Genomic DNA, 15,833 nt, shown 5'->3' with positions numbered 1-15,833 from the left:
GAGAAAGAACAAATCAATAGGTATTCTGTTGCCAACAAGCCCAGAGTGTCACATTCAGACTCAACCACAAAGCCTGTTAGATCACAGCAAAAAGAAAAAGGAGAGGGGAAAAACCAGGAGCCAGAAGAGTAAGGACTGAGGGTGAACTGAAGGAGCTCTGGAAACTCTCTCTGATCCAGGTCCAGCTTGGGTTTGCTTTAGACAGGTTGGTTCAATCTAACGTGTGGGCCACATCAGTGGGAGTTCCAGTGACGGGCTAGAATCAAAGTCAGGTGGATGGAGAAATGGCCCAACTCAGAAGAGCCCAGCCGGTGGCTGAAGGTATTAGAAAAGGACTTGGTTTTGTAGGGGAGGGACTTGGCAAGAACGAAGAACTTTTGAAAGGGCAAAAAAACTAGAGTGCAGGACTCTGGAACTGATCAAAGCCCAGACTTACTGCATTAACATGGTAGGTACCTGGGGAAGGCTGTATCTGGCCAGTTTACACAGATGCCCAGGGCTTCCTAGGTCTTTGCTGGAAAGTCAGATTCTAAGAGTCAGCAGCTGGACAAGGGCTGATAATATAGGCAGGGCCACGCCTACAGGTAAAGGAGACCAGATCAGCTCTCTGACTGCGTGCTTCCACTGCGTGCTTCCATTGTATCCTTAATATGCTTTTGGGCAACACTATTTACCCTTGCAATTACCTCAACAGCTTTTGCTCCTTGCTGGTGCGTGAGGACAGGCAATGTTTTTATATTGACTACCACTATATCCCCAGCACAAGACTTGGCACATGATGCACATGTGGCATGACTAAAGGAAAGAACTGCAGCCTGTCTATGGAACAGACTTGCAAAAGCAGAACTGGACTCTGAGACTGAGCAGACTTACATCCCAGCAGTATTTCTCAACTCATCTACCTCTTATTTCCTTGCAAGAGTCTGGACTGGAATTAAGGAGAAGGAAAGCAGACCACAGTCATCATCTGCCCTGTAGAGCAAAGCTCAACAAGACAGCTCTGCTAAGCTGCCCCTGTTGTCCTAATAGCATCAAGTTTTCTGTCTCAATTACATAGTTTAGTCTTAGAATAGTTCCTTTTCATGCCAGCATTTTCTTCTATATTAAAGAAGAGAGCTAATAAGATAGTATGAGGTCCAAGGAGAGGAAAGGTGAGGAGTAGAGCGAGGAATGAGGGAAAGAAAAGGAAGAAAAGTAAAGATCCCATTATCATTTGTGCCAGGACTGGATTTGGGTTGTTAATGTCTCTGCTACTCAGTTACTGCCCCAGCCTGCCCATTGCTGACTTCTACTCTCCTACAATGCTGCAGTGTCAACGAACACCTTGGGAGAACCTTCCAGAGACAGAGAGCCCGGCCCACCACACAGCAGAGCAGCAGCCAGCTTTGTTCTGACCTCCTGACTTCCACACCTCACACGTTAAAGTTCAGCTCCACTGCACTTGCTCATCTCCTAGGACTTTTCTCCTTGTAGCATGAGCATCCCAATCAGCGAGACAGAGCTGGAAGGTTTTAAACTCTAGAATGCCTCTGTAGCCAAAGCTAATGAACAACAGAAAGAAGGGTGGATGGTAGAAGAGAAAGACTCTGTGTGTGTATATGTGTATTTTTAAACTAAATTAAAAAACATTGCAAATAGAATTTCCACAGGACAAAATCCTATCCAACAGGATATTTTAAATGGTTCTAAGAAATACCAAAGAACACAGACTTTGCAGAAAAACCAATGGATGACAATATAGCTTCTAAAAGAACTTGCTGTTTGAAAAAAAAAGAAAGAAAGCTAAAACTGGCCCACATCCACAAAGCAAATAGCTGTGAGGGATGATGGGAACAAAGTGGAATGTGGAATTCTTTGATCCATATTTTTGTAGTAAATAAAAATAAGTGCAATCCTAGGAGGGTAGGGGGAAAAAATCAAAGAAACCAAATGGCTTAGAACTAGCAGAAGTAATTTCCAGAAAAAGAGGCTCTAGGCATATATGGGAAGGGGTAGAATATCAGTATCTCATTCAGATGTACTGATCTCTTAGACATGAGGGGATTTTGACTTTTTCTTGACACACCTTCATCCAGTGAAGTTAGTGCTCACTGGAGCCCAGATGGGAAGCAAGAAGTTAGAGCTTCTATAAAGTCCAGTCACAGACACAGGTGGCCTTTCAGTCAAGCCAAAGGATGTGTTAACCAGCTTACTCTTCAAGGAGGTAGAATGCCAGTTAGAGGCTAGACACAGAGCAGGAGAGATAGGGTATCATTGGATTGGAATCCATTTTAAGAATTTCTATAAATACAGTATTTATCCTCATGGCATGTTTTATTGGTTTAGAGTCATGCTTTCTTTTTGAATGACAACATAATCCAATACAGAAATATCTAACCATCATGCAAAGAAGGTATGAACATACATTCCATTCATGACACATGGTATGAATGCAAAATACAGTTTACCAGGAGGAACCTTACAAACACAAAAGTAGCAGAGCTCATGCAATCCCGCAAGTTATCTTTCCCAAGAAAAGCATGCTTAGGCTGGTACTAGACAGATATATTCACAAAAGTACCTATTCCACAATGCTCGACACACGTATAGAGAAAGGTGACCATGTACCAATGGAAGCTTGCAGATCAAGCTGGTCGTAAGGGAAGCTATTCCTCAACACTAAAAGAAAGATAATTGCACTTACCAGCTGGGCACGGTGGCTCATGCCTGTAATCCCAGCACTCTGGGAGGCTGAGGCAGGTGGACAATCTGAGGTCAGGAGTTTGAGACCAGCCTGGACAACATGATGAAACCCTAACTGTACTAAAAATACAAAAATTAGCCAGGCATGGTGGTAGGTGCCTGTAGTCCCAGCTACTCAGGAGCCTGAGGCAGGAGAATGCCTTGAACCCAGGAGGTGGAGGCTGCAGTGAGCCAAGATTGTGCCACCGAAGTCAAGGCTGGGTGACAGAGTGAACCTCTGTCTTAAAATAATAATAATAATTGTACTTATCTCATAAAGCTACTAGAGAGATTAAGATAATTGATACTTATAAAAGATGTAGAACACTACCTAGCACATAGAAAGCAATTTTCCAATTAAAAAATATGTATCCAGTACAAACTATGAATCAAGTGCTGTTTTAAGGGCTAAAAAAAATGCAATGGTGAACATGGAGCTTCCATCTAGTGGGAGTGAAGATAATAAACAGCACAGTGTATAATATGATGTTCTAAAGAAAATAAAGTGATGAGAATGCTTTCTGTACATAGGGTGGTAAGGAAAGGCCTCTATGAGGAGACGACACTTGGCAAAGACCAGAATGGAGTAAGGATACAAACCTGTGCCTATCTAGGGGGAAAAGTATTCTAGGCAAAGGAAACAGCATGGGCCAAGGTCTTGAGGCAGGAGCATGCGCAGGTTATTACTGGAATAAGAAGAAGGCCAGGTTGGGTGCAGTGTCTCACACCTGTAATCCCAGCACTTTGGGAGGCTGAGGCAAGTGGATTGCTTGAGGACAGGAGTTCAAGACAAGCCTGGCCAACATAGCAAAATCCCATCTCTACTAAAAAAAAAAAAAAATACAAAAATTATGTTGGGCATGGTGGTGCACACCTGTAGTCTTAACTGCTTGTGAAGCTGAGGCGGGAGACTGCTTGAACCCTGGAGGCAGTTGCAGTGAGCCGAGATCGTGCCACTGCATTCCACCCTGGGTGACAGAGTGAGACTCTGTCTCAAAAAAAAAAGAAAGAAAGAAAGAAAGAAGGCCATTATGGCTCAAGAGCTGTGAGAAAGCAAAACATTGTGGGAAATGAGATCAGAGAAGTAGGCAGGGGCCAGATCTTGCAGGGACTTGTAGACCATGATAAGGACTATGGATTTTGTTTAAGAGTAGTGGTAAGACATAGGAGAGGGTTAAATGGTGAAGTGATATCATCTGATTCATGTTGTAGAGAGACTGTAAGAGAAAGAAAGTAGAAGGAGTTGTTAGGTAGCAATACTCCAGATGTGAGATGATGGTGCCTTAGGCTGGGTGGTGTCAGTATTTGTCCTGAGCGACAGCTGGCAAGCATGGTGATGTTATTTATCGAGATGAGGATCATCCAGGAAGGAATCGTTGGGTTGGGGGTATTCAAAAGTTTGGCCTGGGACATGTTAATTCTGAAACAGAAATTAGACATCCAAACCCAGTAGGCAGCAGCAATGAGATTTACAGCAGTGGACCATTCATAAAAATAATGCCTGCAGCAAGCATTTGCCAAGACGGGTTTGAGAGCTGTATGGGGAGAATTGCAGGACACTGGCAAGGACTTACGGGTCAATGGCAAGTACTATGGATGTCAAGGCATTGGTTCCCTTCAGAAGGACTGAAGGAGAAAGGAAGGTGCATGGCTCAGAGGCCCTTCTGGGATGGTGTGAACTGCAGTAGTGGTGAGGTAACATCAGCTGCATTTGGGCAGGTGGGGGAAATGGGTTTCTCAGCTGGCTCCAAGTAGCTCCAGTGTCTCATTTGGGATTTTGCTCTGTTTATAGCTCCTGAGGTTGAGGGTGGGGGGATGAGGCAAAGATTAATCACTTACTATTTCTAAGCCTCCTGCTTTTATCTCTTAAGGAAGACAGACTATTCTGAGTAATAAGAGCTAATCATTACTGAATATTTTTCTATATATTCCATATTGTACTAATGACTTCATAAGCACTGCATCATTTTATCTTTACAATATGCTGGGAGACAGAAGTCAGCTTGTAGATGAAGGAACAGATTTAGAGAGGACAAATAACTTTCCCTGGGTCACATGGTTTGCATTTATTTATTTATTTATTTATTTATTTATATTTTTAGATGGAGTCTCGCTCTGTCACCCAGGCTGGACTGTAGTGGCACTATCTCAGCTCACTGCAACCTCTGTCTCCCAGGTCCAAGTGATTCTCCTGCCTCAGCCTCCTGAGTAGCTGGAACTACAGGTGTGCCACAATGCCTGGCTCACTTTTGTATTTTTAGTGGAGACAGGATTTCGCCATTTTGGCCAGGCTTGTCTCAAACTCTTGATTTCAGGTGATCTGCTGCCTCAGCCTCCCAAAGTGCTGGGATTACAGGCTTGAGCCACCATGTCCAGCCACATAGCTTTTAAGTGGTTAAGAGACAGGAACTAGAATTGAAATCTAGATAGTCTGTCTGCTACAATGTTCTGCTTCCAGCTCTCATGTCCTATTCCTCTACAATAAAAATCACACCTCATATATATATTAACATACTTTAGAGCACTCTGCAGAAGCTCTGGCATGCTTAATTTAGGTGCCTTAAGGCAACAGTGGCTGGCCAACATCAAATGACTTGGTAAACTAAATGGTGGCTCCCAGCTTTACCATGGATATTCAGATGTCCATGTCCTAAACTCTGTAACCTGTCATTATTACATCTATGGCAAAAAGGATTTTGCAAATGTGGTTAAGTTGGGGATCTGGAGATGGGGAGATTGTCCTGGGTTAGCCAAGTGGGCCCAATGTAATCACTAGGGTTCTTCTAAGAGGGAAGATGATGTGAAGATGGAAGTAGAAAGAGATAGAAATTTGAAGATGATGCTACAAAAAATGATGCTTTTGAAGATGGAGGAAAGGACCATGAGCCAAAAAGTGCAAGGAAAACAGCTCTAGAAGCTGGAAAAGGCAAGGAAACATATTCCCCTAGAGTCTCCATAAGGAAGCACTCTGTCAACACGTTGACTTCACCCAGTGAAACCAATTTTAGACTCCTGGCTTTTGGAATTACAAAAGAATAAATTTCTGTGACTTCAAGTTGCCACGTTTGTGATAATTTCTTACAGCATCAATAAGAAACTTTTAATAATATGAATGGAGTGGGGTGTTAGGCATGGAAGCTACTGGATGAGGATGTCGGGGAGAGCTAGAACTAGCGCAGTGGTGAAAGCTCCTGGACATATTCAAGGATAGGATGGTCTGAGAAAAGGCTAAGAAGTAGCCTCAAGCTGTGGAGCTGAGGATGGCTGCAATTTCTAACACATCCCACAGAAGGCTGGGCTTCTGGAAAGGTCAGGACCACTATTTAAAGGATTGTTCAGTTGAAGGAAACTCTGCTGGTCTTACCAGCTTTCTTCAAGGTGCAGGACTGACACATATCCACTTGGTGAGATGGGGACCCAGGTGCTTTGGTGGTCAAGGAGTGGCACCTTGGCTCAGCACACAGCACAGTGTTTTACACATAATGGGGCCCCCTTAAGGTTTGTCCCTTGTTTTCTCCTGGACAGTGTGACTCAGAAGTAGGAAACACATACACATATCCACCCCTATACATACACATCTCAGAAATGAGACATTTTCTCATTCTAGATTTCTAAATAAGTCCTAAAAATAAAGCCCTGAAAAAAATTTCTGCCCAAACTTATAGGATTAAAGAGAATAATCAGATGTAGGGAGTGGCTTTTCTCTAAGGAAATTTGTGCCATTTATCACAGATACTGAGCACTCCACCCAAAGCAGTGAGAAATGTCAACATCAGCAAGAAGTAGTTACCACTGTACCTGATTTATCATGGCCTCTGGGGTAAAACTGCAAACATATGCTATGCTAATTAGTTTTAATCAGCCATTGTGTAAGAAATTGAAATATCAATACTCTATCATTTTTAAATAGGACAGTCTGAATTCCTAATGTTGGCCCCTAGAAAGACTACTTGCCAACATACTGGAGTATTTCTTGGTTTGCTCCCAAGGAAAGCATTATTCACAGAAAGACATTCTAGCATTTCAGAGCTCTGAAGCCCTTAGTTTAAAATACTCTTGGTTTTTGAGTCAGAACTTAATGGTTTTGGGCCTACAGTGAGCAAGATTTATGAATCAGACTCCAGATACAATGCCACTTCTATTATTAACTTTTTTTTTCTGATTATAAATACAGTGCAAGAGCCCGTGGCCTGCAGTGCCACAAGGTCTACCTCAAATGCCAAGGTTCTCATAGTGGCAGTCACACAAGAATTTCCTTTACAGTGTCCAGTTCATACTCCTACTCCAGCTGTGGTTGGTTGACAGAGGCAGTGATGTGAGGCTGCTGCTACAGTAGCAAGGAGTTTCCAGCCCCAACCAAGATTAAAGGTGCAGGCAGGCAACCCCAGCATCAACTGGTATAACTCATTTCATAAAGCTATGAAAAGGAAGTCCATCTGGGAGAGCGGTAGACTAGCAAAATGTATTTATCCCTCACCTGATGAACTCCTACTTACGTTTCAAGGCTCAATTCAGATGTCTTATGGAGACACCATGAGATTGCATGACAAAGCTTAGCAGAGTTAAGGGAAGGGCTTCTTCTACACCTTGACTTAGAACAGAGATTGTTCTGGAACAACACAGACAGGAACACAGTAGCACCTGACGGGATAAAAAAAATTACAGTGTATGTCATTGCAGAAAATATAGGAATGCAAGCTTTGTGCAGTGGCAGTATCATAGCCAATGAGGTCTATCTGAGGCGTGATTATTGCTAATTGAAAACTTTTCCCAATACCCTGCTGTGACAACTTGCAATATAGTCAGCATTGGCAATTTTTGGCAGTCTTCATGGAGACTGAATTAAAAAAAAGAAAATATAGGAATGCAGGAACATGTACAATACAAAAATCCAAATCGCCCATAATAGAACCACATGGATATAGAACTATTAGCAACTTACTGTATTTTAAAAGGTATTTTATTTCCAGACAATTTTAAATCATTAATAAATTATGGTAAATCCATATAATACAGCCAGTAAAATAGATTTTTCAAAAATATTTAATGACATAGAAGAATGTTTGTGATATAATAAAAATTCATGTCGTATTTTTTCAGTATGATTTGAATTTTGTAAAAGAAAACATATACACATCTACATACATACATTTAAAACTCCCGAGGATTGATTAATAAACAAATGAATTATAAATGAAAAATAATTGCAAATTCCTTGTCACTCTCTAAGTCATCCAAGCCCATTTCTGAGTTGGAGTCTATCTCTTTTCCTTCTTGAATCTGGTTAGGCCTGAGGCTGATTTGACCGACAGAAAACAGAATAAATGATTCTGTGATAATTCTGGGCCTAGCTTTTAAGAGGACTGGAAATTTCTAATTCTTCCCTCTTGGAACTCAGCTGCTAAGCTATGAAGAGACCCAGGCAGCTATGGAGGAGCCATGTCGAGAATGATCATCCCCTTTGGCAAACAGCTGTAGTCGGCACTGGCCAGTATTCCTGCCAGCTTGCCAGGCATATGAATGAACCATCTTCAAAGTGGATCCTCCCTCCTCCAGGGAGGAATATACAAATGGTGTATTTCTGTTGGCTAAAATCAGAGGTCTTTATGACTTTTCCTCCTTTGTTCATCATATTGCTTTGTTTCACTTAGCTTCTTCATACTTCAATATTCCCTTCTTCAATTTTTGATAATTTGCCTGGGCGATTAGATGATTTCTCATTAGAAAATGCTGTGGGAAAATATACATATATACACATATTTTATGTGCGTAGTTTCCCAGTTTTCAGCGGCACAATAACTATTTTTAACTAGGAAGACATAGTTTTTTCAAAGACTTGTCCAAAAACATACCAGGTTGCCGTTTGGTGCAATAAGCAGGTATTTATTAGGGAGAAGTATAAAGGCATGTGAGAGGCCATGTGCCTCTTACTACTCTATCTGGTTCAGGTCAGGTGGAGGTTGACTGTGTTTTCTAACTCAATGAATGGACTTTTTAATAAAAGATAATCTAGCCAGGTACAGTGGCTCACACCTGTAATCCCAGCACTTGAGAGACCAAGCCAGAAGTTTGAGACCAGCCTGGGTCACATAGCAAAACTTAGTCTTTACAAAAAATTTTTAAAAATAGCTGGGCATGGTGGTGTGTGCCTATAGTCCCAGCTATTTGGGAGGCTGAGGCAGGAGAATTGCTTGAACCTGGGAGGCGGAAGTTGCAGCGAGTCATGATCACACTGTTGCACCCCAGCCTATGCAACAGAGCAAGACCCTGACTTAAAAAAAAAAAAAAAGATTATCTGCCTAATGTATTCAGCCATACCAAAGCAAGGGATGCCAACCATATTATTTCTGTTTTTTGGAATCATTCCAAGATATAGAGCTCTAAGAGAGGATATTCCATACTGTAAGGCCTTAGTAGCATAAAACATTACCCTGGTCCAAAATTGCTTTTAAAATTCTGCCCCCCTCGCCCAAAAAAAATACTGGACAATAATACATACAATATCACATGAGGTCTAAATATGAATAATTCATTTTAATTATTTGCACATATTTAGCACATCATTACACAATGTTCACGTGCCTGCTATTTTAGCAACAATAAGACTTTGAACTAAGCATGCTTTTGCCTTAAATCCAAGATAGCTAAATTTGGACATATGTCTGTAGGACTACTCACTCCTAAGAGGAAGGAGATTCTTCAGAACCAGCTCTATTCATGTGTTTGTAGTAAGCCATCTCGGAGTTCTTTTTATTCACAACACTTCTGACACCGAACATGGGGTTTTCACTCACATCACTCCATTCTCTAACTCTTTGAACACAAACTAGATGTTCTACAATTCAATTCAATTCTGACACTGTCTACCTAGAGTGAGTGCAGACCCCACAGGTTAAGGACTTGGTCCCAAAAGACTGCTCCCACTTCAGATACCAATTGCCAGTTTGGGCCACCCATACTCCTGAGCAACTGGTTATAAAGTAGGGGGATTCCTACAACCCTCTCCTCAGGTTCACAGAACTCAAGACAGTCATCTACTTACTATTTCCAGTTTCTTACAACAGATAGAATTTAGGAGCAGCCAAATGGAAGAGATGCACAGGGCAATGTATGGTAGGGGGGATGGGGGAGGAGTTTCTAAGCCCTCTTTTGGTCCCCACCTTCCTCCCAGCACTTCGAAGTGTTGACCAACCCAGAAGCTCTCCAAGCCTGATTGTTTAGGGTTTTTTTTTTTTTTTTTTTAAATATATAGAGGCTTCATTACATGGGCATGATTGATTAAATCATTGGTGATTAGTGACTGAACTCCATCTGTAGCCCCTTTCCCCTCACTGGAGGTTGGGGGTAGTGGGGAAGCTGAAAATTCCAGTCTTCTTATCACATGATTGGCTCCTCTGGCAACCAGCCCCTATCTTGAAGCCATCTAGGGGCCCACCAGGAACCAGTGTATTAGCATAAATTTAGATATGGTTGAAAGGGACTTGTAATGAATAACGAAAAATGCTTTAATCGCCCCTATTGCTCAGGAAATTCTGGGAATTTTGGAAGCTATGCCAAGAACTGGGAACTGGCGGAGCATGGCGGCTCACATCTGTAATCCTAGCACTTTGGGAGTCCCCCTGTCTTGAACCAGGAGCTCAAGACCAGCCTGGGTAAGATGGCAAAATCCCATTTCTACAAAAAAATATAAAAATTAGCCAGACATAGTGTTCCATGGCTGTGGTCCCCATTACTCAGGAGGCTAAGTTGGGAGGATCACCTGAGCCTGGGGAAGTTGAAGCTGTGAGCCGTAATGGCACCAACCGCATTCTGCATTCCAGCCTGGAGGACCCTGTCTCCAAAAAAAAAAAAAAAAGAACTGGGAATGATATTTCTTTTTACCACACCATCTTTCTGAGTTTTCCTTCTATAGCTCATTAACATAAACAAACACTCCCCACCCTCATAACTGTTTCTTCCTTCTAGGAGAGATCCAAAACTTATTTCTTTGGTGAAGATCTCCACTTTAAGTTGGGGATTCACATGATTGTGCCCTTGGCAATATTAACTGATTCGTTCATTCAGAGTCAGTAAATTCTTTTTGAAGCATTGTCTTAGGTACTGTTCTGAATTCTTCAGGTTTGGGTGTGAACCAAAGAGATAAAGTCTGTTCTCATCAAGCTTAAATTTAGTGGGGGCAATTTAGTCAATGAAAAAATGAGTAAACAAAACAATTTCAGGTACTGCTATGAAGAAAATATAACCCAGTGATGTGCTAGAGATTGTCTGGGAGGCTACTTTAGATTCCGTGCCAAGGGAAGGCTCTCTAAGCAGGGGGTCTCCAAAGCTAAGCCACCCTTCCCATCACAGCCTGGTCTAACAAGGAGGGGCTGAGAAAAACAAGCAGTACTTCTCTGTATAATATGCAAAAAAAATTTTTCAATGCTTGTGGGAATGGGAAATAATTGTAGGGAGATTCTTTTGCTGTGAGCTGATTTTTTTCTTAGAAAGAATCACTATAGTTCAAGATTCCAGAAAATTTTGATCTTACACAAACCCATCGCCAGCTGTTCTTAAATTCTGAATTTTCTTTCAGACATTTTTTCTGTTGTGTAATGCTTCTATCTTCTTTCCTTTTTTACCTTTTCCTTTGATATCCCATTAGAAATACAAAGTCATTTACTATTGAGTCTGGTCAACCATATGCATTTTGAAATATTTACTTCCAAATGAAAGATGAATAATTTACATCTAAAAAGAGCTTTTAGCACTGAGTGTCTTGGTCATCACATATCACAGTTATGTGATATGCCATATATGTGATATGTCATATATCACATAACTGATATGACTTGGTTCACTTTTTTTTTTTTTTTTTTTACAGTTCTTGTTCTGTCTCCCAGGCTGGAGTATGGTGGTGAGATCTCAGCTCACTGCAACTTTTACCTCCCAAGTTCAAGCGATTCTCCTGCCTCGGCCTCCTGAGTAGCTGGGATAACAATTGTGTGCCACCATATCCGGCTAACTTTTTTTGTATTTTTACTAGAGACAGGGTTTCACCATGTTGGCTAGGCTGGTTTTGAACTCCTGATCTCAAGTGCTCTGCCCACATTGGCCTCCCAAAGTATTGGGTTATGGTTGTGAGCCACTGCACCCAGACATCTTTTGCATTAATGGGTGCCATGGTATTCTGAAGATAGGACAGAGTGGTGAAAGACCATGGGCTTTGGGGTCAGGTCTAGCTTTGGGTCCCTACTCTTCCACTTGCTGTCTGAGTGACTGTGGTCAAATTACTTAATCTTTTCTGGCTGGAAATCATAGCTACATTTTAGGGCTATAGCACCAAAGATATTCAATGAAAATTGTCTGACAAACACTAGGCACTTAATTCGCAAAGTTATTACTATTATTCTAGTCATGCTTGGTAATCTATATAAGCTCTTGGATTCTATATATGGTTGCATCTGACATTTCCACTTTTGCCTTTCAAAATCTACTGTGAATATACTTGTAAATATAAACCTTGTGTCTTCCAAATGGAAAGGGGAAAAACTCAATTAAGATTACATTGCATAAAAGTAAGTGTGCTGGAATTAGAGCTATGTGATATTAAACAGATTAATTTCCATGGGCTGTTGATGCAGTCATAAGCCTAAAATAATTTGGCAGAGCTAATCCAGACTAGCAAAAACAGACTTCTGAACTGGCACATAGCACAAAAGGTAGTTCTCCTTATGCCCAAATTTAGATGTTGACTCATGCAGGCTGGGTTAAACATCTGAGGAACAAAGTGATATCACCCAAGGAGGCAGGATGACATCATTCTCCAAATGTTTCTTGTCTGTCTGGTTTTGGGGATTAGACCTTTTTAGTTCCTATTCATCATAATTTCCATTGGTTGCTTTTAAATACTACCCTCCTTGAGAGATGCAACATCAACTCCTGCCTATCTTTAAATTTCCTGTGTATTGTATTATTTTTCCTTGTCTGACATGGTATTTTGTTTCTACCTTACTCATTCTATTGAAAGTGGTCTCAAAGGAGCACTAAAAATGGTCTAGTTGCTCAACCCATTATCTTTCTTTTTTGTTTTTCTCTGGATCTGTATATGGTGGTTGACACTGTTGATGGATTCCTTTTCCTTGTCACTCTCTTTCTTTGCTTTCCTATGCTTGTATGAGGATTCCCTTAATTTCAAAAGTCAGTTCTTAGGAGGCTCCTTCATATGTTTCTCTTCCACAAGCCACCACGAGATGTTCTCCAGAGTTACAATTCAAGCCCTTTTCCCCGTTCACACACTCTCCCTGCCAGCACGTCACTCTGTGTCCCCACTCTTACGCACCTTCCCCCACACTCAACCTGTTCAGGTCACTGAATCTGCCCCAACTAAGAACCTTCAATTTTCTCCATTATTTTCACAATAAAGCCCAGGCAATCTTAGAAGACCATTAAATGCTTTATAATTGGGTCTTAGCAAATCTTTTGAGCTTTATCCTGACTACTAAGGTTCTCTGCCCCTGCTCATGCTGTTTCTTTATCTCTCTCCATTCTGCTTCTTCAAAAATCTTGGAAATCCTCCAAGATCAAATTCAAATGTCACTTCTGCAAACTCTTCCTTAGCACCTTCCTCCCTTCTCTCCTGTGGAATTAGTGCCTTTATCATATTTCCCATATCATTTTTTTTCTGTACGACTAGTGTAGCACTTCCCATGTTTTATTACTGTCTGTTCTGAACTTGTTTGTTCCCTTAAATAGGGACTTCTTGAGAGAAATGACATTACCTTCTGTGTCTTATTATTGTTTATACTACTCAGCACAGTACCTTGCAGATAACTGTGTCCTTGAGAAATGTTTCTTGATTTGAATTGAACCTATTTTTCAAAGATCAGTATTCTAATCAGGTGCAGTTGCGTTGCTACTTAAAACACAAGAGAGACATTGAGAGAGAGAGAGAGAGAGAGAGAGAGAGAGAGAGAATCTCTGTCATCAGCTCATTGTATCTTAGCTGTATTTAGGCCTTCATACCAAAGCTGTTTTCTACTCTCTATACATAATTAAACTGTGGACAAAATAAAGGTGTTCCATGCTATGTATAACGAACTCCCTGGTCAGCTAAATTTCAATGCAGAATCATCAGAAAGAATCAGAATGTCTAACCTACTGTATAGGAATAAAGGGTCTATTTAATTAAGTTGGACAAGCTCTTCTATGACACCAGGGTATTATCTAGTACATTTCTTCTCCTAGGAGATTAAATAGGGCCTGGATACATGTTATAATAAATGCATACAAGCTCTAATTTTGTTCAGCAAAATAAATGGTTACTTAAAACTAAGCCTGGATAGACTCAATTGTATCATGTAACTAAGCCAGACAGAAAAAGCCTTATTCTAGTGGTTGTGAAATGCACTGTTTTTCTACTTTCAGCCACTCTATTCAGCCAAGATCTTCTTCACCAATGATCTCTATATAGGAATATCTAGTGGTTTTTTTTTTTTTTTTTTTTTTTTTTTTTTTTTTTTTTTTTTTTTTTTTTTNTTTACGCAGAACATCATAAAGGCAACAGAAAAAATATCTATTGTGAATGATGAAATCTCTACTGCTTAATAAGGGCACATACAATTTATAATATACATTTCTATTAAAATAATTGATAGCATACATTGAGCAATAGCATGTATATGTTAAGCACTGGTTCAATACCTTACATGGATTATCTAATTTCCCCACAATAATCCTATGAGGTTGGAACTATTATTATCCCCATTTTATACATGAGGCAAGTGAAGGTCAAGTAACTCCCTAGTGTCACAGAGCTACTGAGCTGTGAACTGTGAGTCAAAGTCTGACAATCCATAAGCAATGTGGCTAAGGAAATGTGGCCAGGCAGGTCTTACTCTTAGCTTATGCATTTTTTCCAGCCCAGTCTTAAGATCCTTAAATCCTTAAGGACTGAGGCTTTGTCAGTTATATCTACAGAAGACTTTTATCTCTTTTTGAAGTGTAAAAGGAAAAGAGAAAGGGAGATACGCAAAGCAAGTCAAATTATATGAATTCACAGTTTTCTGCTCAAACCTTGGTTGATAGCTACATGTGGCTATGTGGAAGCTGTGCTCAAAGTTCTGTAGGTCCTTTGCAGAGTGTCTGGCTTCATCTTAGAAGAAACAAGTCTCCTTTTTCTGGATCTCCCCTCTGCCTTCCCAGTGGAGCTTTACAACATGGAGCCCAGGGGGCTCAAGTACAGAATTGTCAAGCATTGCCATGCAATTATTGTATTCACACAGACATTTTTCTTTTGTAAGCTGACATTTCTCCTCTTTTTTCCAGTGTTACCAGAAGAATGCCTCCATATTGTTTTTGAAGACAATGAGCCAAAAGATTAATTATTTATTAGCCTATCCTACTCTTAGCAGAAGTCTTGAAAACAGTGCTGTGCCTTTCTACTGCCAAGATAGGCTACTTGTAAATATTTCTTTACAGCTTCCAGTTATTATTGTGGCATGATCAGTCTGCTCCTGAGAAAGGTGGCTTCCCACATTGTGTCTCCAAAAAAAGAATGTTACTGTCTCTCAAATTACTTAGAGGCTATTGTTTAAAAGAGAATTGCAATAACTATTAAATGCAAAAATCAATGCCTTTTATTAGCAAATTGCATTAAAAATCTTAGATGGATTATTAACAATCATTAATAATGATGGTATGGCAAAATGCAAAACATTTGACACACATTATGTTGCTGAGGGTGTGGGAAAACAGATATATATTACTTGTAGGAGTATCAATCAATTGGTAAAACTTTTCATAGATAGCAATTTAGCAATAGCTATTGACATTGCAAATGCATTTATAGATGATTCATAACTGATTCATTGTTGCATTATTTTGTAATAGGAAAAGACTGCAGTCTAAATATCCATCAATAAGGTACCTAAATGCAAACCTAAAAAAGATCGAGAAAGCTCTATGGGTAATACAGAATAGTATCTAAACTCTGTGTCAGAGGCTGTGTGTGGGTGGATGTGTGTGGGTGTTTATATACAGTGCTGTGCTGGTAAATATTCAACAACCAGCCCCATAAGTGTAGTTTCATAAATGTTGGTAGACAAAAGAGATGAAAGTGAAACAGGTAGACA

General features: G+C 40.4%; 1 protein-coding gene and 1 non-coding gene across 3 annotated transcripts in view; one reads left to right on the top strand and one right to left on the bottom strand.

The window, feature by feature from the left end:
- LOC108288189 (liprin-beta-1-like) overlaps nt 1-15,833 on the bottom strand; it is a 137,282-nt gene that overhangs the window by 5,127 nt on the left and 116,322 nt on the right. For both annotated transcript variants that reach the window (XM_037730904.1, XM_017507075.2), the window contains exon 6: nt 7,218-7,362. In XM_037730904.1, the coding sequence (XP_037586832.1) occupies nt 7,218-7,362 (145 nt within the window). The remainder of the gene's footprint in view (nt 1-7,217; nt 7,363-15,833) is intronic.
- On the top strand, nt 7,418-7,558 carry LOC119468015. The gene has a single exon (XR_005196648.1). It is a non-coding gene; the product is annotated as a U4 spliceosomal RNA (small nuclear RNA).

Source organism: Cebus imitator, unplaced genomic scaffold (genome assembly GCF_001604975.1).
Source record: "Cebus imitator isolate Cc_AM_T3 unplaced genomic scaffold, Cebus_imitator-1.0 Scaffold367, whole genome shotgun sequence".
NCBI lineage: Eukaryota > Metazoa > Chordata > Mammalia > Primates > Cebidae > Cebus > Cebus imitator.
Note: the sequence above shows the minus strand (reverse complement) of the source record. Positions and strands in the feature narration are given on the sequence as shown.